Source organism: Grammomys surdaster, unplaced genomic scaffold (genome assembly GCF_004785775.1).
Source record: "Grammomys surdaster isolate TR1022 unplaced genomic scaffold, NIH_TR_1.0 210, whole genome shotgun sequence".
Lineage (NCBI taxonomy): Eukaryota > Metazoa > Chordata > Mammalia > Rodentia > Muridae > Grammomys > Grammomys surdaster.
Window position 1 is genome coordinate 313,602 of NW_021604655.1, and position 22,352 is coordinate 335,953.

The 22,352-nt window shown below is 42.5% G+C and overlaps 2 protein-coding genes across 3 annotated transcripts in view; one reads left to right on the plus strand and one right to left on the minus strand.

Annotated features, from left to right (window-relative positions):
* The window catches only part of Noxred1 (NADP dependent oxidoreductase domain containing 1), a 22,818-nt gene extending 14,835 nt beyond the window's left edge, over positions 1–7,983 (plus strand). For both annotated transcript variants that reach the window (XM_028771920.1, XM_028771919.1), the window contains one exon: positions 7,639–7,983. In XM_028771920.1, coding sequence (XP_028627753.1) covers positions 7,639–7,828 — 190 coding nt within the window. In that variant the 3' untranslated portion in view covers positions 7,829–7,983. The remainder of the gene's footprint in view (positions 1–7,638) is intronic.
* Positions 7,984–14,524: 6,541 nt separating this feature from the next.
* Positions 14,525–22,053, minus strand: Samd15 (sterile alpha motif domain containing 15). The gene is made up of 3 exons (XM_028771886.1): positions 20,557–22,053; positions 19,458–19,556; positions 14,525–14,782 (listed from the first exon to the last, which is right to left on the minus strand). The coding sequence occupies exons 1-3, from the start codon at positions 22,051–22,053 to the stop codon at positions 14,525–14,527; spliced, it is 1,854 nt and encodes a 617-aa protein (XP_028627719.1).
* Between the last annotated feature and the right edge of the window lie 299 nt (positions 22,054–22,352).

Consider the following 22,352-nt stretch of genomic DNA (forward strand, 5'->3'; position numbering starts at 1 on the left):
TCCTTCTTCAATGTGTGCAGAAGCATCCCTGTTTCCGTGGGGTCGTACTAACTTCTGCTTCACCAGGTACTTCTGGAAGAACCTCAGGACCCCAAACATAATCATTGATTTCAGTTTCTCCTTTCCACCCCATATTTTCTTCACCAGCAGATGATTCAGTTTGAGAATTTCTCTCACTTTTCTGTTGTTTGGTTTCCTGAGTCTCTTAGTTTGTTTTCTTGTTTTGTTAAATTTTAGTGAACCATATAGCCTATAATAACTTCCTGAGAAAAGGGTACATTGGGAGTAATTTTGAAGATTCATTTTGTTTGAGAATGTGTGTGCTACAATGTTACTGCAAACAGTGTTAAGCAGCAGATTCTAGACTGGAAATCATTCTCCTGAAGTATTGTGAGCACGGTTCGGTTCCGTTGTCTTCAGCTTTTGCTGTTGGGAGTGATGGTGTTTCTCTAACTCATCTTCTTGTAGTTTAGGTTTTGGAGATAGTCTTCTCAGGTCCACCCGGCATCAAGCTCACTGTGTAGGCCAGGCTGCTTTCGAACTACTCATGCTTCTGGCCAAATCCCAGGTGCTGGGCTGTTCTTACTCTTTTTTATTTTGGACAGAGTCTCACTACATAGCCTTTCCTGGCCTGAAACTTGCTATGTCAACCAGGTTGGCCTTGAACTCACAGACATTCTGCCTCTTGAGTGTCTGGACTAAAAGTGTGTGCCACCATGACTGACTCAAAGTCCTCATTCTTGAGTGGCAAGCACTTAACTGATTGAACCACTTCTCAAGCCCCCTACCCCAGTTAATTTTTTTAAAATATTGTGAAATATAATACATGTACAGAAGAAATTTGTATTCTGTTTGTAAATATTCCTCTTTATGAATGATTGTGATGCAAATACCATGCCACCTCACCCTGGAGAAGTGTGTTCAATGGCTGGACTTTGCCGTCCGATTTTTCCAGTCTTCTCCAATTATGACTTCCCCTCCTTTCCATGTTCTCTTCTTGTCTCTCCTCCCTTCTCCTCCCCTCCCCTCCTCTCCCCTCTCCTCTCCTCTCTTCTTCTTTTCCTTTTGCACCTCTTGGATGGGTCTTCCAATTTTATGCTTCCCATTCCTAGCATCCCTGCCCCACCCCTCTGCTTTCTCGGTGCCTTGCTCTTGCTAGCATGCTTTAGAAGCATATTTTCATGTTCACTGTGTTTGAATGGAGGAGCTTTGACACTCTCTGCATAGTCCTTTTGACGGCTCCGTACAGTCCCTTCCTCACACAATACTCTCACTTTGAGAATACAAATAATCGTAGCGTTTTTCCCCTCTAATGGATTTATGTCTTCCAAATTTAAAAAAAAGTTTTTTTTGAAGTTTATTTTTCACATGTGTGCTTGCTTTGCCTGCATGTATGTCAGTGCACTGGATGTGTGTTTATGTTAGCTTCCTGTGTAATTACCAAAACTTGAAAGCGACCATGACATCCTCAGCAGGTAACTACTGAGCATCTCCCCAGCCCCCTAAGTTGATTTATAATCATCTGGTAGCTATTATTTATTTTGGAATTTAGAGGCCTTCTTCTCGACAGTTTGTTCATGTTTAGGCTCCTGACTGCTAAAACTTGTATTTGTCTAAGTGGTTTCATCTCTGTTCCTCCCGGCCATCTCTCTCTCTCGAACAGGTGGCAAGCACTGTTCTTTTTCTGGAGTCACAGTCTTGTCTATTCCAAAAGGTCATGTAGCAGGATCCATGTATGGTAGTTTCCAGGTTTTTCAGACTACTTCTTGCAGCTAGCAGGACACTGTAGCCACCTGTGGCCATGGACTAACTGGGTTCACCTGAAAGGATGGGGCTGGAAATGAAAAAAGGGATGGAAGGGTGAGAGAAACATGAAGCCAAGGCAAAGTTCTCTGATCAAGGCTCAAAGTGTAATGTTCAGCTCTTCTAATTTAAATGTTCACCCGGAGATGGGTGAGGGAACCCATCCTTAGTCACAACCGGAGATGTCTTAAGGCAAGCTCAGCGGGCAGTTTATTCGTCTAAATTCCTGTAGCTGACTGTATATGCAGCCAAGGTGGGTAACTCCACCTAGGTCCTATTATTTGGTCTATTGTGGTAAACAAGGTCTTTAAGGCCTGCTCAAGGCTGGGAGTAGGCACAGGACATATTTAAGTTTCCTCTGTGTTTTTGTGTGACTTGGTAGCTTATTTCACTATCACACCTAATCCAATCCCACTGTCTGTCCACACCATACTTTACCTACTTACATACCCACAGACATCATGGCTGTGAAGAGATGCCATGATCATGATTTATAAGCAACTCTTATAAATGAAGACATTTAATTGGGGCTGGCTTACACGTCAGAGGTTTAGTGTATTACTGTCATGGTAGGAAGCATGTAGTCACAGTGCTGAAGAGGTAGCTGGGAGTTCTACATCTGGATCCAACAGGAAGAGAGAGAGCTTCTGAAACCTCAAGCCCACCCACAGTAAGACACTTCCTCCAGCAAGGCCACACCTCCTAACAGTGCCAATCCTGCTGGGTGTATGGGGGCCATTTTCATCCAAACCACCATAGTTGATTTTAAGTTTTAAAATTATGACTAAAACTACTATAAACCCTTAGGTACAGGTGTTTGTGGCAGCAAAATTTTATTGTGTCCCATTTGTTTTTCTAAGTATAAGTCTTGGCTGCTGACTATCTAGTAAATGAAAACTATTTTAGTTTTCTAAGAATCTGCTATAGTGGTTCCCAACAGCCCATCGGTGTTCTATTCCACACCATGTTCTGTTTCCTCAGCTGGCGCTGTCAGTGTTCTGGACTGTGGAAAATTCAGTAGATGTGAGGGGCCATCTCCTTGCTGTAGGTGGGAGGGCCATCTCCTTGCTGTAGGTGGGAGGGGCAGCTCCTGCTGTAGGTGGGAGGGGCAGCTCCTGCTGTAGGTGGGAGGGGTATCTCCTGCTGTAGGTGGGAGGGCCATCTCCTGCTGTAGGTGGGAGGGCCATCTCCTTGCTGTAGGTGGGAGGGGCATCTCCTGCTGTAGGTAGGTGGGGCATCTCCTGCTGTAGGTGGGAGGGGCATCCCCTGCTGTAGGTGGGAGGGCCATCTCCTGCTGTAGGTGGGAGGGGCATCTCCTTGCTGTAGGTGGGCGGGGCATCTCCTTGCTGTAGGTGGGCGGGGCATCTCCTGCTGTAGGTGGGAGGGGCCATTACCTTGCTGCTTTTGTTTACAACTTAATGTTGAAGAGCTTTTACTGTGCTCACTTATAACCTGTATTATCCTCTCCAGTGAAAAGCCTGATAAGGTCTTCTGCCCATTTTTTATCTGGGTTCTTTGCTTGTTGAGTTTTCAGAATAGTTCTGTACTTTAGATAATAGTCTCTTACTAAATGTGTCTTTTTCAGATAGTTTCCAATCTGTGATCTGTGTTTTCATTCTCTTGGTGGTGTCTGCCTCGAGACAGACAGACTTACAAACTTACTTACTTACTTTACTTGTTTATTTGTTTGATTGTAGTCTATAACCACATCTGGTCCAGCACTCAGCAGGTTTAGGCTGGCCTTGAACCTGCAAAGATCCTCTTATCTGCCTCCCCCTGCTGGGGTTACAGGCATATTCCACCATACCACATCTGTAACAAAATTTTCGTTTTAATTATGTTTAGCTCACTCTCGTCAGGGAGCCTTCCTTTTATCTCAGTGATAGGTAATCCAGCCTGATTGGTTGGATTAAATCACTCTTAGGATGGTCGAGCACTCTTTCAAGTGTGTCTTTGAAGGTGTTTCCGGAGATATTTAAATAAGGGGAGAAACCTGTCCAGAATGTGGGCAATGCCATTGGATAAACTGAAGGTACCAGGAGAAAGCCGGCCCTTGAAAGCACAGGCAGTTTCTGTCTTTGCTTTTTGGCCACAAGGAGGTGCACCTCCATGTTCTGCCTCAACATAGTTCTGGAATCAAAAAAGCAAAAAGATGATAGACTGAAACCTTTGAAACTTTGAGCCCAAATGAATCTGTTCCTTTTTTAAAAATTATTTTATTGCTCTGTGTGTGTGTGTGTGTGTGTGTGTGTGATGTGTACATGTGTGTGGAGGTCATAGAGCAACTCGTGGGAGCTGGTTCTTCTGGGACAAGGCTTCTGTAGCAAGTGCTTTATCTTGCTTGGTCACCTTCCAGGCCCTTTTTTTCTCTCTTTTTTCTCTTCTTCTTTTTCTCCTTCCTCCTCCTCTTCTTCCTCCCCGTCCTCCTCTTCCTCTTCCTCCTTCTTTCTTTTCTTCTTTGAGCGTGTGCCTGTTTGCATCTGTGTGTTTCTGTGTGTGTGTGTTTGTGTGTACGTGTGTGCAGTCTGAAATTGATGTCAGGAATCATCATCAACTGTCTTTATTCATTGAAGCAAGGACCCTTCATCAAAGCTAGAAATCATGATGGGGCTAATCTAGGTGGCCATCTTGCTCTGGTGATTTCTGCCTCTACTCTCAGAGGCTAGAACTGCAGCGATGCTGCCACACCACCTAGAATTTGCATAACTTCTGGGGACCCAAACTGTGGTCTTTACTCTTTGGGAGCAAGTGCTTTAACCAGTGAGCCATCTCACCAGCTCTTTTTCTCCTCTTTAACTGGCTATGTCAGGTATTTGGTGACAGCCAATGCAAAGTATAATGTCATGGCCAGATTAATAAGTCACTGCTGGTGAGGTGTAGTAGCACACATCTGTATGCCAGCATTAGGAGACTGAGGCAAAAAGACTTCCAGCTTGAGTGAGAAGCCTCAATGATGGAGCAAGTTAATCTGATGAATGTCAAGGCCAAACCCAATGTAATCTAGATTTCTTCCTGTTATCTTTTAGTTTTACTGTTTTGTATTCTACATTTAAATATGTGACACACTTTCCACTCAACTTTTGTGAAGGGCATCAGCTCTACCTCTAGATTTGCCTGTTTTCGTTTGACCATTCAGTGGCTCGAGTGCCCATTACTGTTCTCCCTCCGCTGGCTAGTCTTTGCCCTTTTCACGGCAATTAACTATAATTGCTTGGGTCATTTCTGCATCCCCTGTCCTGTCTGGTTGACATAGGTGTCTACTCTTGCAGTTTGATCACTACACCTTTATAATGCATCTTAAACTGGGCAGTGTTGGTCTGGCTTCACCCTTCTCTTTTCGTAGAGTTGGCTAGTGTGAGTATCTGCTTTCCTATATTAACTTTAGAATCAATTTGTCAGTATCCAATGTAACTTGTGGGATTTTGACTGGGACTACATTGAATCTACGAATCAAATGGAGCAGAACTGACATCCTGACAGTTTTCTAATCCACAAAAATGAAACTTCTCTGCTTGTTTAGTTGTTTGGGTCCTTTCATCAGAGTTACACTTTCCCTGTATAGATCTCATGCATGTTCTGCTAGATTTATATTAAAGCATCAAATTTTAGGGCAGAAATATAATTGGTTATTACATTTTAAATGTCAAAGTCTTCTTTGCTGCTTGTTGTTATGGTACGAGTATCTGTTTCCAACAAATCCCACTTTAAACTAATTCCCCAAAGTTATATCTTATTGGCATATGAGACTGGGACCTTGAGAGGTAAAAGAGACCTGAGCATGCTGGATCTGCTTTGTCATCTGATGCTCACTGTTAGACTGTGGCCCAGCAGGAAGGCCCTCACCAGACGCTAGGCAGGTGCTGGTACAATACATGAGACTTCCAGGATCCATAATTGTGAACTCAATAAATCTCAGTTCCTTGTAAATTCCCCAGTCTGTAGTATTGAGTTATGGACCAAGACAGTGGTATATAGGAAGGAGATCAAGTTTTCTACATTAATCTTATAACTAAAAACCTTGTACTATACCAGGTTACAACTACTCTATCAGTTGCAGGTAACTACATACCATTTCATAGATAGTGTGTCTTATAATATCAACATAATTGGACTTCCTCCCTAATGTGTGCTTGTATCGTTGATATAATTCAATTCAGACAAACATATGAGGTACATGCATACATAATTGAATACATTTTTAAAAAAGATGTATTTATTTTATTTATATGAGTATACTTTAGCTGTCTTCAGACACACCAGAAGAGGGCATCAGATTCCATTACAGATGGTTGTGAGCCACCATGTGGTTGCTGGGAATTGAACCCAGGACCTCTGGAAGAGCAGCCAGTTTTCTAAACCACTGAGCCATCTCTCCAGCCCTTGAATACATTATTTTTTTTAAGGACAGTTCTCATGTATCACATGCTGACCTCAAACTCACTGAGTAGCTGGGCATGGCCTTGAACTTATTATCTCTGCTTTCAGCTTTGAGTGCTGGGATTACAGGAGGTGCCAATTCACAAAGCTTATGTGGTGCTAGGGATTAAGACCAGGGCTTCATGATGCTGAGGAAACGTTCCAGCAACTGATCTACACCCGCAGCCCCATTACTACTACTTTGAACAAATGATTATTTTCTTGATCTGTGGATAAAAAGGGAAGCAAAGATCTTAGTTCCTTTACCTACCTTCAGTGCTCTTCCTCCCTTCATGTGGATCCAAGCTTCTAACATTTGTTATTTTCCTTCTTTCTAAAGAACTTCGACCATTCCTTAAAAGATTGATGTACTGACAATTCCTTCAACTTTGGTTTGATAAAGTTTTTGTTTCTCCTGCACTTTTGAAGGATAATTCTATAAAATTCACTATTCTGGGGGATAGAGAGATGGCGCAGTAATTAAGAGCAATTTGCTATCCTTGCACCCACAGAGTGGGTCATGATCATCAGGAGATATGATGCCCTCTTCTGACCTCCTTACAAGGAGAAAATGTGGTGCACATATGTATATCCATGATTCTGGGTTGATGGTTTAAGTATTTCACTCCACTCTCTTTCTGTTGGCATGGATTCTGAGAAGTGGGTTTCTTACTTCTGTAAGACCACTCTATAGTGAAGTGGTTTCTTAGCTTCTCTCAGGATTTTGTGGTTACCTTGTAGTAATTTCCTGTAGTTTTAGAATATGTCTGGATGTAGCTTTTGTAGTCATTTTATTATTGGCATTTATCCTGATTGGTTTTCTTAGCTTGCCACCTGGACCTATAACTTGGTATATATTAATTTGTGGAAACTTCCAATCATTATTTCAAGCATTCTGCTCCTTCCTCTCTTCCTCTTCTAGTATTATCTGTTTATCGGTCTGTCTACCTGTCTATCTATCTATCTATCTATCTATCTATCTATCTATCTATCTGTCATGTATCTATCACCATATATATATATATATATATATATATATATATCTCACACATGATATATATATACACATATATACATATATGTATATGTATGTCCATCAGTTTATTTGATGTATATACATGATTTATATAAACCATATATAAACACATATAAAACATATAGATAGATATATCAAACATACAAGTATATATAATATATAAGCATATATTATGTATATTATATCACACACACAAAACATCTTCTGTGCTCTGGTCTATACAGCTCTATCATTGCGGTTCTCATTTTTACTTTTTGCATCTAGAAATTTCTATAGTGATATAGTCAAGTTCAGAGACTCTTGTCTCAGTCTGGTGTCATACCTAAGTTATATATATTAAACAGACTCAAAGAAAGTAATGGTATCTCTTTTTTTCCACATAGGCCTTTCCCCTGGTTTGATCTGACTACTGTGCAACTCAAGGAAACTCCATTTAGCCAGCACATCTCAGCTACTCGGTCTCTTCAGGACCACATCACCCTCCTGTATTGTGAATCATTTGGCCTCACCATAAGCGAAGAAGAACTGCCTTATGTTTCCACAGTTATCCAGCCCCTAGAAAACGATGAATGACAGAGAGCCGTGTCTTGTGTTTGACACCGGAGTGAAGAATAAAACATGCGGACCTCCTCTATATGTCAGTATACTTGGGTGTTTCTAGCTCTCAGAAACAATCTAATACATTGCTTCCCCACAAAGGCCTTGTTAACACAAACTAATTGTCTTCCACATGCTAAATTCAAGCAGTTATGTCATAATTAGACAATCAAACACCATAACTTCTCTTCCTGTGATGATATAAAACTAGAAAATAATGAAGTTTGATTCTCCTACTTTTTTGGATATACAAGTAAATGTCAGGTGAGCAATCTTAGTTGAATTATGATTAATTCATGCTTGTTTTAGTTATATTTGACTATTCTAGGATGGTTATTTAAAACTATTCCCATTTAAATCCATAAAAACCATAGAAATATTACTGGAAAAGATGTAGCTCACTGGTGTGGAGTGCTTGTCTAGGATGCCCAGAACTATGTGTTTTTATTCATTAGCCTCCCATAAATTTGGTGACATAGCACCTACTTGCAATCCTAGCACTTAGGAGGTAAGAAGAACATTGAATGTTGAAGATTATCCTTGGCTACACGGTGATTTGAGGCCAGCCTCGATCACAGGAGACCGTGTCACAGAAAAACTATGAAAGAAACAAAACAAACCACCAATCCCAAACAGCAGCAGGAACGAAATAGAGTTGAGTATGGTGACACATAGCTACATTCCCAGCACCAGGAATCAGCATCAGGAAGATGGCAAGTTCAGGACAGTCTCGGGCCTCAGGTGAGACCATCTTAAAACAGACAGATACCAACAAAAAACCACATCCAAACCTGGCACTTCCATTAAATCCTAAAAACAACCAACCAAACCAACCAACCAACCAACCAACCAACCAACAACAACAAAAAAAACTCAAACTATTACAAAATAAAGATCTTATTTCTATAGTACATGTACATTTGTTTCATGTTTTACAAAACCTTTTTGTCAATTATAATAGAGCCAAAACCAAAAGCAGTGGGCCCAACAAGATAGGAAATGAAGTTCCCAGCTTTGTCACCAGATACTAAGGGCTTTTGAGCAAAGCCATTCACTACACATGAAAATCACCACGATCTCATATTGATCATTTACATTTTGTTATTTTGCATAATCATGTGGTAAGTAAATTCAATTTTTTTTGACAGTTTCTGATCCAGAGGTGTGGGTGGATGCCTTTAATCACAGTACTTGGGAGACAGTGGATCTCTGTGGGTTTGAGGCCAGCCTGGTCTACAGAGCAAGTTCCAGGAGACCTAGAGCTTCTCTCTTCACAGAGAAACACTGTCCTGTCTAGGTAGATGGAGGTGGTGGGAAGAAGAAAGAAAGAACATAATAAGGAAAAGGATGGTTTCTGATAAAACTTTCTGGTTTGGAGAAAAAGTTGGTTTGTCATCCAACACTGATATGTAGCCTGGATATGGATTTACTGCCCTCAGGTGTAATTATGCAAGCACATCACTGTACTTCTGCACTATATTAGCCTCCTAGGATTCAGAAGTGTGACCAGAAGTGTGTGCTGAGGAGATTGCTCAGTGAGTAAAGGGCTCATTGCACAAGCAAGAAGACAAGAGCTTGGACCAGAGCCCGAGGAAAGCCCAAGGACTGGTGGCAGGCATGGTGGTCACCTGTATTCTGAGAGGGGAGATGGGAGACAGCAATTCCCCATAGGGTGAGTTGGCTACCTAGACTAACCAATGAGTCTGAGAGTCCCTGCCTGTGTGGACAGTAGTGGGGAAGACACTGGACATCAACTTCTGACCTCCAAACTGACCCACGCAAGTGTGTCCTCACTAACAAGCACAAACACACATGTATATATTATCACCACCAACATTCGCACACACACAGAAATTTAAAAATGAAAAAAGACAAAATGGCTCAGGGATTGCTACCTCTCTGTACAATTCAGACAACCTGAATTGGTTACCCAGAATCCCATGTAAAAGTGGAAGGAGAGAGCCAATTCCACAAAGGTATCTTTTTACCCCCACATGTGTTTTTACAGCATGTGAGCCCACATAAATCATTTACAATTTTTGTTTTAAATTTAAAAGAAGTGAGAGCAAGAGATAGAGAACAGCTAAGTTTGTACAGCTAGACAGGAAGCAGCCAGGTATGGGAGGTGGAGGCCAGATGTGGGAGGTAGAAGCAGGAGAATTAGGAATTTCAGTCCTTCCTTGACTTCATAGCAAGTTCCAACCAGTCTGGACTACATTAGAACAAACAAACAAAGATGGGAGCTTGAGTTATTTAAGCAACAAAAAATATTTAATATTTTTATTTTTGAGACTTCCAGACATACATTTATTTCAGTTTAAATTTTGTTCTGTGGTCTGAGTTATTACAGAGAGTCCTCATCTCTGCCAGTGTCTCTCACCTCTGATGTCTAAAGGAAAACATCTCCCTTCTTTTTCCTGACAACTATGCCCTAGAAAATGTAATAGTTAGGGCTGGGGATATAACTCAGTCAATATGGTGCCTCTACGTGATGTCTAACTTGTCCACTCTTTGGGATTTACAATCACCATGGAAACAAGCCTCAGGTCAGGACATGCCTGTGAGGCATTTCTAGGCTAATAGACTTGAGAATTGGAGTAGTAAAGGTTCCTATATTTGTGCAGCACCATGGAATGGGCTGGGGGTCTGGACGAATACAACCTCTCTTTTCTTGATTTAAGATGCAATATGACCAGCTGCTCTGACTTCTCCAACATAATAGACTGGACCCACAAACTGTGAGCCAAAAATGAACCCTTCCTTCCTCAGGCTACTTTTGTCAAGTATTTTGTCCCAGCAATCAAAAAATTAATTTATGGTACAATCACAGGTACCTTCGATCAATCCCCAGAACCCACATAAAATCCCAACCATGGTGAGGCACACTTGTAATCCTGGCGTAGGAATGACAGAAACCAGTCAACTTAAGCTATGAGGTGAGCCCCAGTCTAGGGAGAGACCCTGTCCTTAAAAATAAGGTACATATGAGGCTGGAGAGATGGCTCAGTGGTTAAAAACACTTTTTGCTAAAGAGGGCCTGGGTTTAGTTCCTTTGTCTTTGCAAATCCTTTAGCTGCTTGCATATGCTGTGTTGTCATGGTTTCATGCTTATTTAAAAATAAAATGGCAAAAAGAGTAAAAAAAATTAAATAAATTTAAATTTAATAAGTTTTAAAAATTAAATAAAAAATAAAAAATAAAATGGCTTTTTTTTAGCTTTTTAAAATGAGTTTAATTACTGTTATTTACAAGAACATAGGTGAGGAGCTATTTCTTGTGCATGGACAACTTTATCAGAGGCTATACCACTGATGGAAATGCCCCTCCCCCGCCACGGTAAATATTAACTGCCTCCAGAAACCTCAGGGAGGGGTGAGGCTCCCAGAGCAGCCCCCATGTAACAATCATATAGACCTATAAATCCTCAGAGAGAGATGGAGTCTTCTGGGATGCTCCCCCTCCCCTACCTCCCACAACTCTAGGATTGAAAGTTGACAGACTTTTAAAAGATGAATCCAGCTAGGCTGTGGTGGTACATGCCTTTAATCCCAGCACTTGGTCTCTGTGAGTTAGAGGCCAGCCTGGTCTACAGTGCCAGTTCCAGGACAGCCAGAACTATATGGTTCTCAAAACAAAATAAAAAAACAACAGCGAGCCGGGCGGTGGTGGCGCATGCCTTTAATCCCAGCACTTGGGAGACAGAGGCAGGCGGATTTCTGAGTTCGAGGCCAGACTGGTCTGCAGAGTGAGTTCCAGGACAGCCAGGACTACACAGAGAAACCCTGTCTCGAAAAACCAAAAGAGAGAGAGAGAGAGAGAGAGAGAGAGAGAGAGAGAGATATGAATTTTAGCTTTAGCTTTCTCTATGGCCAGACTTTGTGTAACACATTATGGACATTACCACAGCTTTGTTTCAGTGTCCTCAGTTCTTTATCTAGACACATTTCTGGTATTCTGTCACCGTGTGGAGAACAACTGCCATTTTCTAATTCAGGCTTCCCACATTTATAGTTGGAAGTGCTTGCTACAAACATGGGGTGGCCTCTGGCACAAGGCCTGTGTTGGTTTTGTTTCTTGGTAAAGTGTAGAAATACTGTCCTTTCCCTTCAGTCACATGGCTTCTTTCCTTCCAAGTGGGTAAGCCTTTTGGCTCACGAGACTTAGGTGTGTTTTATACCAGGTTCCATTTTCATTCAGACTGTTTCTCATTTACTGATCAAATGCTTCTGGATCTTTCAGCTGTATCTGCTTCTCAGGTCTTTTTTTTTTTTTTAACTTTGTGTATTACAGAAACTCCCTCCAAATATGTTTAAAGCATGGCTCACTTTGTTACTTTCTAAGCCTAACTTATTGTCTCTTAAACAAACCTTAGAAAGATGATTGGTACACACTTTCCAGGAGTCTACCTGAAAGATGCATTCAAATCTGGGTTCTCCAGGAAAGGTGGACAGTAGCCCAGACAAGCGTTTCACAGGCATATTCTCCTCACAACCACTACTTACTAAACTAGGAGGCACTTAAAAAAAGAGGTGTGTGTGTGTGTGTGTGTGTGTACGCGCACTTGCGTGCGCATACAAGCATTTGCTGTGTTGTCTGCAGATGCCGTGGAGGCTGTGGTGGTTTGAATATGCTTGGCCCAGGGACTGGCAGTATTAGGAGCTACAGCCTTGTTGGAGGTGTGTCACTGTGGGTGTGGGCTTTGAGATACCTTCCTCCTAGCTTCCTGGAAGGCAGTCTTCTTCTAGCAGCCTTCAGATGAAGATGTTGAACTCTCAGCTCTTCCTGTACCATGCCTGCCTGGATGCTGCCATGCTCCCACCTTGTGCTACAAGGCAACACTATCTGCAGACTCTGTCTTAATTCTCAGCTGCCTTTCTGTCAGTATGTGTGTCTAGGCCTTTTGTGCTTCCCCTCTGTCTGTTCCAAAGCTGGCTCTGCTGATCTGCATGGTCCCACATCCTTGATTCTTTCCACCTGGTTTGGAACGAGGCTGCAACAAAGCTGTTTCTCTTATCTGCTTGCTTGTGATTTCTTTCTTTTTTTTTAAAGATTTATTTTATGTATATGAGTACACAGTTGGTGTTTTCAGACACACCAGAAGAGTACATCAGATGCCATTACAGATGGTTGTGAACCACCATGTGGTTACTGGGAATCGAACTCAGGACCTCTGCAAGAGCATTCAGTGCTCTTAATGGCTGAGCCATCCCTCCAGCCCAATCCCATATGAAGCTGGTCTTCCTCTCTCTGACTTCCAAAGGTTGAGATTAAAGCTGGGTACCATCACACCTAGCATGGCAGCCATCTTGGTATACAGACTTCTTTTTAATTAATTTATTTAATTTATGTGTATGAGTACAGTGTAGCTAGTTGTGAACCACCATATGGTTGCTGGGAATTGAGCTCAGCATCTCTGGAAGAGCAGTCAGTTCTTATCCGCTGAGTTATCTCCAGCCCATGATAGTTCATTAACTCCAATGTAGGTAAGTGGAAGGCCCCCATCCATTCAGTCCCACACTCATTCTCATCACCGGGCTCTGCTCTTCCTTCCTGGAGCTGCTTATGCTCACTGTCCTCAGGCCGTCTTTGTTCTTTCACCGATGTCACTAGTTACCTGGTTCATGTTCTTCTCTTCCAGTTCCTGGCTCCACTGTGCTGTCCTTTGGGTCAGATGGTAAACTGGGGAGACAAACACTCTGGAAATTGATATTTTGTTTTAAGCTCCACTTCATAAAGTCTTATGTATCGTGTCTGCATGGGTTTGTGTGCACCACAGTTGTCAGATGCTCATGGACACTAGAAGAGGGCAGGGGAGGAGCAGGCGGCACTATCTCCAGCCTCTATCTTCATTTTTATTCTCAGAATCCTTGCAATCAGACTAAGACGTGCTCTTAGCTGTTGTAGGCCAGGGGTCATCAGGTCCAGGCAGTTCAACACACAGGTGTGTGGGCGACCCCAGATCAGCAGCGTGGCTGCCAAGTCCCACTTCATCTTTAAGTGGTATCATAGAATCCCTGCAAGAGTTTTAAAAAACCATTTTAGTTATGTGGCTTTCTGAGACTTATCATGTACCTCAGACTATCCTCAGATTCCTGATCATCCCCCTCCATATGCCTAGTGCTAGGATTAAAGTTATGTACTACGCCTTGCTGAAACTTTCAATTATACTTTCCCCTAACAAATCGTAGTACTAGGTGTATTAGAATTTAACACAAGATCAGAAAATTATCAAGTAAGGTAAACGCCACTCTCTTTAACAGAGGGAAGATGCTGAGTGTCAGGAAGAAGAAAGACTGGAGTCAGCAGTTCTAACTCTCATCCTTAATGGAAAGGAGAGAAAGAAAACTGACAAAGACCATACCTCTACCCCAAGGGAATGTACTTTGATCATTCTTTCTTTTTGTAAAAAAAATAATAATTTATTTTTATTGTATGTGCATTCGTGTTTTGCCTGCATATGTGACTTTGTGAGGGTGGTGGATCCCCTGGAACTGGAGTTAGATGGTTGTGAGCTGCCATGTGTGCTGGGAATTGAACCCTGGTCTTCTGGAAGAGCAGCGAGTGGTCTTAACTGCTGAGCCATCTCCCCAGCCCTAGTTTGATCTTTCAAGCTAAGGGGAATGGCTTTCCTACTGCTCCTTGTCTAGCACTGCCTCGTGCTGTCAAAACCTGTTATCTTGCCTCATTTTCTTCCTGGCTGTTCTCTGGCACTGGGTCTTCATTCTTCTCCACAGCATTTATCTCTGGATTATACTCCTGTAATCCTGATGCTTCAACAAATTCTGACAAGGTCAAGGCATCAGACTTTACTCCACTATGCCCTTTTCGCTCTAAGAATAAGCCAATGTTGTCCCTGTAGGGAAGGCTGATGCTGCGGCTGAACAGAGGCTCTTCGATCCCCAGAAGCACTCGGGTATAGTGCGATATTGTCTGAAATAAAAGGGATATTTTAGTGAGACTAACTTGAAAATACAAGGAAATCAAAGCTTAATTCAGTTTTCCATGTCTCTTGAATACTAATTACTTAAATTATTTCAATGAGAGAATAAAGTGATAAAAGAGCTTTAATAGGCTAAAATGGCCTTAGGAAACAAAATTCTCAAGTGCTGCATCCTGTTGAGTGATGGGATGGCATGTGTGAGTCACACCCAGCTTCCGTTTATGCAACATTTTGGAAGAAAAACAAAATTAATAGGGAGAAATAGATTATTGCCAAGATTCAGAGACTAAGGATGGGCTGACGGTGATGGGGACCTGGAAGTTTGAATTCAAGGGAACTGATTTATAGGATTCTTTGGGGGTAAGTACATGCTTCTAAGCACTTATTAACATCCACAGAATCGCACAGAACTAAGGATAACTTTACCGCATGAAACTGCGAAAAGTCAAGTGTTGGGCCAATAGGGTATAGATGAGGGCCATTACAAACTTACAGTAGAATTACTCTGAAGTGGTAGGAAGGAAAGAGGCTAACGTGGGTTACTTTACCTTTGGAGAGTAGAGCTTCATATAGACACTGTTAAGTCTTAAAGACAAAAACAAGTGTATATAAACATTGTACCTTATTTGTTAAAGTTTTCTCTCTCTCATAGGAACGATGATCTTTTTTTTTTTTTTTTTTTTGTTTTTTTCGAGACAGGGTTTCTCTGTGTATTCCTGGCTATCCTGGAACTCACTCTGTAGACCAGGCTGGCCTCGAACTCAGAAATCCGCCTGCCTCTGCCTCCCAAGTGCTTGGATTAAAGGCGTGCGCCACCACTGCCCGGCGGAACGATGATCTTTTATTGGCGGAGAGTGAATCAATCCGTCCTGGCCGACGCCTTCCTCATGGCTGCCAGCACGTTGCTCAGCTCCTCCCGCTTTCTCTTGGCCCGGATGTGCGTGCCCACCCTCTTCTTGATGAACTTGAGTGTGCGCTTGTTCCTGGACACTTTGAGCAACTCCATGGCGCGAAGCCGCACACCACCCAGATCATGTCCCGCAGGAACTTGGTGTACTTGGTGAGGCGCCCGTGGCGCCCGCTGTGTGGCTTGCTGGCGTTCTTCATCACTTTGTGGCCCTTGTTGAGGCCCATGGCCATGGGATAGCACAGGGCCAGAGCTGCTGTTCTCTAATGGCGGCCAGGACAAGGTAAAACTGTCTCTTAAGGAATATGCTTATCGATGGAAAGAGCCATGTTTCTCACTGTCATAGAAAGTTACAAATAGGACTTGGGTTCGTGGCACTAGGGATTCCGTGTGCTTTTGTCCTCATTCTTGCCGAAGCCAAGCCTGTCAATGTCCGCCAGTGGGCCTGGCCAGTGAGCCTTGTAAGAGGTGGAGAAGTGGCCCGAGAGCATGTTGCTGTGGTGGAGGATGAGCTGGGCAAAGTTAGCCCACCTAAGTTAAGAATAGGCCCAGGAGTGCTGCATGGATGGCCTTGACCCAAGGAAACGCTACACCCTGGTTCTCACAGACTTGGATGCTCCCAGCAGGAAGGACCCTAAATTCAGGGAGTGGCACCACTTTCTGGAAGTCGACATGACATGAAGGGCAATGACATTAGCGGTGGCATGGTCCTCTCAGATTATGTACCTGCTCCACGCACTCTCACTGCCAGGTGCCCAAAGTACCTTCAGGAAACCAGGGGCCTGAAAGAGCAGGAAATGGTCCAGGTTCAACCAGATGGTGTTCGGCGAGTGCACCACCAGAGGATTTGCTTGGGCCTACACAGGCACCTTCAGCCTTCCCAGCCTTTATGCAGCATATGCCTGCTAATGCTTCTGCCTATAATGAATTGAACCGGCATCCAATACAAATGCTAGATGTAAAGAATTTTAAGGAGTCTGTGGTATCGTATGGCTTGCACTCTGTTTTCTTTCTTTTTAAATATTTATTGATTGATTTTATGTGTATGAGTACACTGTAGCTGTATTCAGACATACCAGAAGAGGGCACTGGATGCTATTTCAGAGGGTTGTGAGCCACCATGTGGATGCTGGGAATTGAACTCAGGACCTCTGGAAGAGTAGGTAGTGCTCTTGACCACTGAGCCATCTCTCTAGCCCGGCTTGCACTATCAATTTCTTTTCTTTTCTTTTCTTTTCTTTTCTTTTTTTTTTTGGTTTTTCGAGACAGGGTTTCTCTGTGTAGTCCTGGCTGTCCTGGAACTCTGTAGACCAGGCTGGCCTTGAACTCAGAAATCCATCTGCCTCTGCCTCCCAAGTGCTGGGACTAAAGGCGTGCGCCACCTCCGCCCGGCGCACTCTCAATTTCTTAAAGAAATGTTAAATACTTGGACTACACAGAATAGGGTTATCCCCCCAGATTGGAAAGGGTTGGTATCAGCTATTCTAGAAGCTGGACAACAATTACAGTGGTTGTCATGGTGGAGGCATGAAGCCACAAAAATAGAATAACAGAATGTAGTGAGAGGGATAAATGTTACTAAAGACCAACTGCTTGGTGAAGGGCATTATGCTGCTTTACAAGAACAAATCCCATCTGGTGACAGTGTAATTGAACAATGTTGTGCTGCAGCTTTAAGAGCCTGAGATTTGGTTGAGAAGCCAGGGTGAAAATCTACCTAATTTATGAAGGCAATACAGGGACTTGCCAAATTCTTACAGAGATTGGGTTCAGCTATAAATAGAGCTATATCAGACCCTGAAACAGATAGTCATTGATAGAAATATTAGCCTTTGAAAACACAAATACAGAATATATGAGAGCAATCAGACCATTGAAAGCATGAGGAGTCCCAAAAGATGAATGGATAAAAAAGACAACTGGTATTGGTTCTCAGGAACATCATGCTAATATCATAGGGCAAGCTATAGTTAGAAGTCTTAGAAATCAAAATGCCTGATGCTTTAATTGTGGTGAATTTGGCCATTTACAAAAACATTGTAAGGCTAGAAGATTCAGAGCTTAAAATAGCAGGTCCATTGACTCTATAGAGAATATGGTGTTCACAGAGAGAAAAAGCAGGTTCTGGCTGTTATGAACAACGAAGGTTTCCAGGGTGTTGCAGCTGCCTTAGAAAGGGCAAACATTAGTCAAAGGATTGCTGGTCCAAGAGGGACACAGGAGGTAACCTCTTGCCCTCAGGAAATAAACAGAGGAGACTGTCAGCTTGAGGTTCTGCAATAATCAATACTAACCATCTTCCTTTGGTCAGCCAGAAAATACCAAGGTGGCAAGAAAACGAAAATTTAGTATTTCTGATCTCATACATGCTATAGAAGGGAGTGTAGCTTTGGATCTGGCCACAGATATGCTTTTAACGTATCCCCAAAAGTTGAATATTACAAGCTAACCACTGGTGTGTATGGTCTTTTACCCTCAGGAACAGTGGAAATAATCATGGGAAGAAGTGGGTTAATGTCTCAAGGATTTATTGTGCATCCTGGTATAGCAGGTAGGGATAACAAGGATGAAATTAGAATCATGGCCTATGTGAGAAAGGAGATGCAAATTGATGCAGGAGAAAGAAGTGCTTGACTGTTGTTTCCATACATTAAGGACAAAAGGGCGTTACCGTAGAAAGGACAGGGGCTTTTGGGAGTACTGGAAAATGTGTGTTCTGGCAAACAATGGTGAATGATCAGAGACTCAAATTAATAGTGCAAATGAAAGAATGGTGTTGACATGGAAGAGTTGGTAGATACCAGAGCTGATGTTAGTATACTTTCCCCAAAGTCTTGGAATCCAGACTAGCCACCTCAGAAGGTATACACACAATTTATAGGAATTGGAAAATTATCAGGAATAAGACAATGTGTCTAATGGATTATCTGTGTGGGACCAGAGGAGCAAACAGGGGACTTTAACCCTTCTGTGGGTGACATACTCATAAATTTATGGAAAAGGGATCTTTTACAATAATGTGGTATGCAAATTAATATTCCTGAAATTCCAGGGACTGCAAATCAGGAAATTAAGTGTGATACGGTAGGTGCTCCTGGCAGCAAACTAGGTGAAGTACAGATGACATTAGATAAGTACTAAATGGGTATCAAAGGCATAAAATGTTACCGAGAGCTCTGGAAGAGAGGTTACTTTGGGATAGCAAGGTCAAGAACAACTTCCTGTGGAGATGAGGAAGAATTGGTCTGAAAGCATGATTCAAGGGAAGGGGAACTTTGCAAAGATCTCCAGTAGAGGGAGCATGCACTAGTAGGCTATGAGTTAGGCTGGGAGCTAGACCTGGCAGGCTGGAGAAGATTCAGGGGGAGGAGTGGCACCAGGAAAGAATGGTGACTGGACCTGGAATCCTAAACCAAGGGTTGGGGCAATCTTGCACCAGGGAGATCAGAGAGGGCTTAACGGTGTGTAAGTAGTTGGAAACCAAGAGCCTAAAAGCAGAACCCTTGAGTCTCACAGGCTTAAAGGCAGGAAGGGGGTAAGCTACTGTGGTGTTTGTTCTAGGTATGAGGCAGTAAAACACTAGACAGTGCAAGTGCTACAGGAGGTAGCAACACTCCAGACAGAGGGAGGAAGCAACCACAGCGAGTATGAGGGATGAGCATATGATAACAGAATGGACCAGAACAGGGCAAGACAGGGCAGGCAGCGAGTAGCACTGCCACAGCACTCGGCACAGGGAAACCTCATACACAACTCACCTTCATGTCTTCAAAATCAGTTATTCCCATCTGAGGCAGGTTGGAGCAGTTTACGTGGATGAGTTTTCGACCACTGATAAAGTTTTCAGTAAAACACTCCTATCAATGCAAGAAGAACATCTCTTAAACATGTATTATGGCAACTGGAAGAAAAAAGAGACAAAACCACATTTTTTTTTGCTTTATTTATTTATTTATTTATTTATTTATTGAAGAGTTGGGTTAAATTCCAGGCTGTGGCTTCAATCTGCTTTTGCATGTTGTATGTTGTAACCAATGTTTTCTCCTTGAGACATTGACTTTTTGGGTGTGTCAGGGCAGGATGGAGGAAGGCTGTCACTCTGTGCTCCAGCTGAGCTGGAAGTCACTTTATAACCCAAGCTGGCCTCCAACCCCTGATGATCTGCCTGTCTCTGTCTCTTGAGTGCTAGCGTTACAAAGACATTTTTAAATACAGAAGGCACAAAAGGTTTAAGATTCTGTTTTGTGACAACCTAATGCCATAGTCCGCTTCAATAAATTCAGAAGAGCATACTTTTTTGTTTTTGATAAACCAATTTGGGTGGATAGTTAATATGCATTAATACTCTTACGTGCTCATGACACATATGACATATTTGAGCTAAAAACAGTATAAATTCAGGGTGAGGGCATTGCCACTGAGACATCTTGACAGAATGGCAGAAAAGCCTAATTTTGAACAAAATATGTTAAAACTATAGATTTCTATGCAAAGGGGAGTCTATACATTTTTTTTTACCTCTATACAAGGAATGAAGAGAAATATAATATTTGTGATAAATAAGAAAATCAAATGTAACTTTTTTCTAAAATAATAATTTATATATTATATATATTTACATTATATATATATAATATATATATAATATATATATTATAGACTGAACATGTTTAACATTTAACATGTGCTAATGCACTAGGTCCTATCTTTACTATCACACACACAAGACAGAAAAAGACACACACAATTAAAATTGACTTCCCCCACAGTCTAAGACTTCTCTGTTAGGGCCAAGAGAGCATGTCAGTATAGAGAAAAATGGGATTGGATCATACGACTTCAAAAACATTGCTTTACCTTGTACTGAGGGAAGCCTAGATCACTAATCCACTCTGCAACCCTTTCTGGGCTCCAGCTGAGGTGCTCAAACTGTGAGCTAAGACTTGGCTGGGATTCTTTATGTCCTAGTATCGCCACCTCCTGGGATAAAACTATAGAATCCCTCAGTTCTATCTGAGACTCTGAAGCAGGAATGATTGGAAAGAGTTCATTCATATCAGCCTGAAGGTCTTTAAGGAACTCATGTGCTTCATAAACTGTACTGAAGGATTCTCCACTTTCTCTAGGAGATCTTACTACAAAGTCAGTTTTAATCCTGGTAGGTTTTTTTTCTAACAACTTTGTGTGATAGTCAGAGAATACTAGCTCATCTTTGTCTGCAGGATACTCAGGTTTGCTTGGTTCTGAACTGTCTTCCTTGGGAAATTCTGTCTTCTTCTCTCCTGGCTGGGGTTCGCTTGGTAACTCTAGATTTTTTTTGGTTGGTTTTGGCTGTGACTTCTCTTCAATGTCTGGATTAGGTACCTGCAGTGGTGGCTCAGCACCAGTTTTCTCCGTTGATTTTATTAGTTTCTCCTTTGGAGATTCCGGCTCAGTCTGTGTTTGCCGCACTGGATCCCTGTCCTTTCTGGGCTCTATTAACGTGTCCTTTAGCTTAGACTCTCCACTTGATCTTCTCAGCTTGTGCTTTTGAGCTGTTGCCTTCCTGTCCCCTAATGGCTCTGGAACTTTCTCTTTAATTGACTCTTCTTCTGTCTCCACTTGGACATCTGATTGTATTTCTTCTAGTAGGCCTTGAGTAATCTCTTCTAGCATCTCTGGAAAAATGTCATCAAAAGAGCTTTTGTGTGCTTTCTTTGAAGCTTTTGATGTTCTCTTTTCTGATAGTTCTAGACTTGCTTCATCAGTTGGTCTTCTTGATTCTTCTCCAAAATCCTGCAGTGGCTCTGAGAGTTTCTTCTTAGTTGACTGTCTTAGTTTCTTGTCTGAGAACTTAATCTGCTCAGGTTGTTCTGTGGACTTGACTTGAATCTCCTCTGATGGCTTGAGACCTGTTTCCTCAGTAGACTTTCTTAGCTTCCGGTCTGGGAACTTAGGTTTAGTTACCTCATATGGCTCTGCCCTTTTTTCTTCAGCTGACTCTTTTTGTTTCTTCTCCAATTTGGTCATCTTGGATGGAGGTAGATCTTCCTCTTTAACTGATTTTTTTAGTTTTTCACTCTGAGAATCTGGTGTCTTCTGCTTTGGATCTATTTTTGTTGGTAGCTGTGTATTTGTGTGTACACCTACTGAAACGTCTGGTGATTGTAGGTCTGGCCCCTCCAAATCTGCCTTGCGTGTCCTGCTTGACTCTAGGAACACATTTCCTGGGCCTTGGTCAGTTTTCGGGGACAGCTCAGAGCTTACCTTAAACATGGTGTCTGCGTTAGCATTATGTAAGTTACCAGATTTATTTATTTTAAGCTGCAGACTCTCATCGGGGTCAGAATTAAAATCTTCTGGGACTTCAGACATGTCAGTCGATGCGACCAAGGCCTCCTAGCAACCTCAACTTCCGACACCGTCTCTATGGATACCACGATTTCCGGCGGTGTTTTCCTGAATCTTCCCGAGATTTTGTCGATCGTTGCAAGTGCCGACCGTAAAAACAGGCGATCAAAAGCACGTAGTAACCTCCCCGCCCCCGCACCTCTCGCGGGTCAGGCCAGAGCGACCCCTCTGCTGCCTAGCCGCTCCTTCCGGCCCTGGGCTCCGCTCGGCTCCGCTCGGCTCCGCTCTGCCGCGCTCGCTTCGCCTTCGGCTGTTTCCGGAGC

Coding starts and splice junctions, on each gene's coding strand:
- Samd15 (XM_028771886.1), bottom strand. CDS start 22,053: ATGTCTGAAGTCCCAGAAGATTTTAATTCTGACCCCGATGAGAGTCTG. Junction 19,557..20,556: donor TAGGCTTCCCTCAGTACAAG/GTAAAGCAATGT, acceptor TTGCATTGATAG/GAGTGTTTTACTGAAAACTT. Junction 14,783..19,457: donor CTGATTTTGAAGACATGAAG/GTGAGTTGTGTA, acceptor CTTTTATTTCAG/ACAATATCGCACTATACCCG.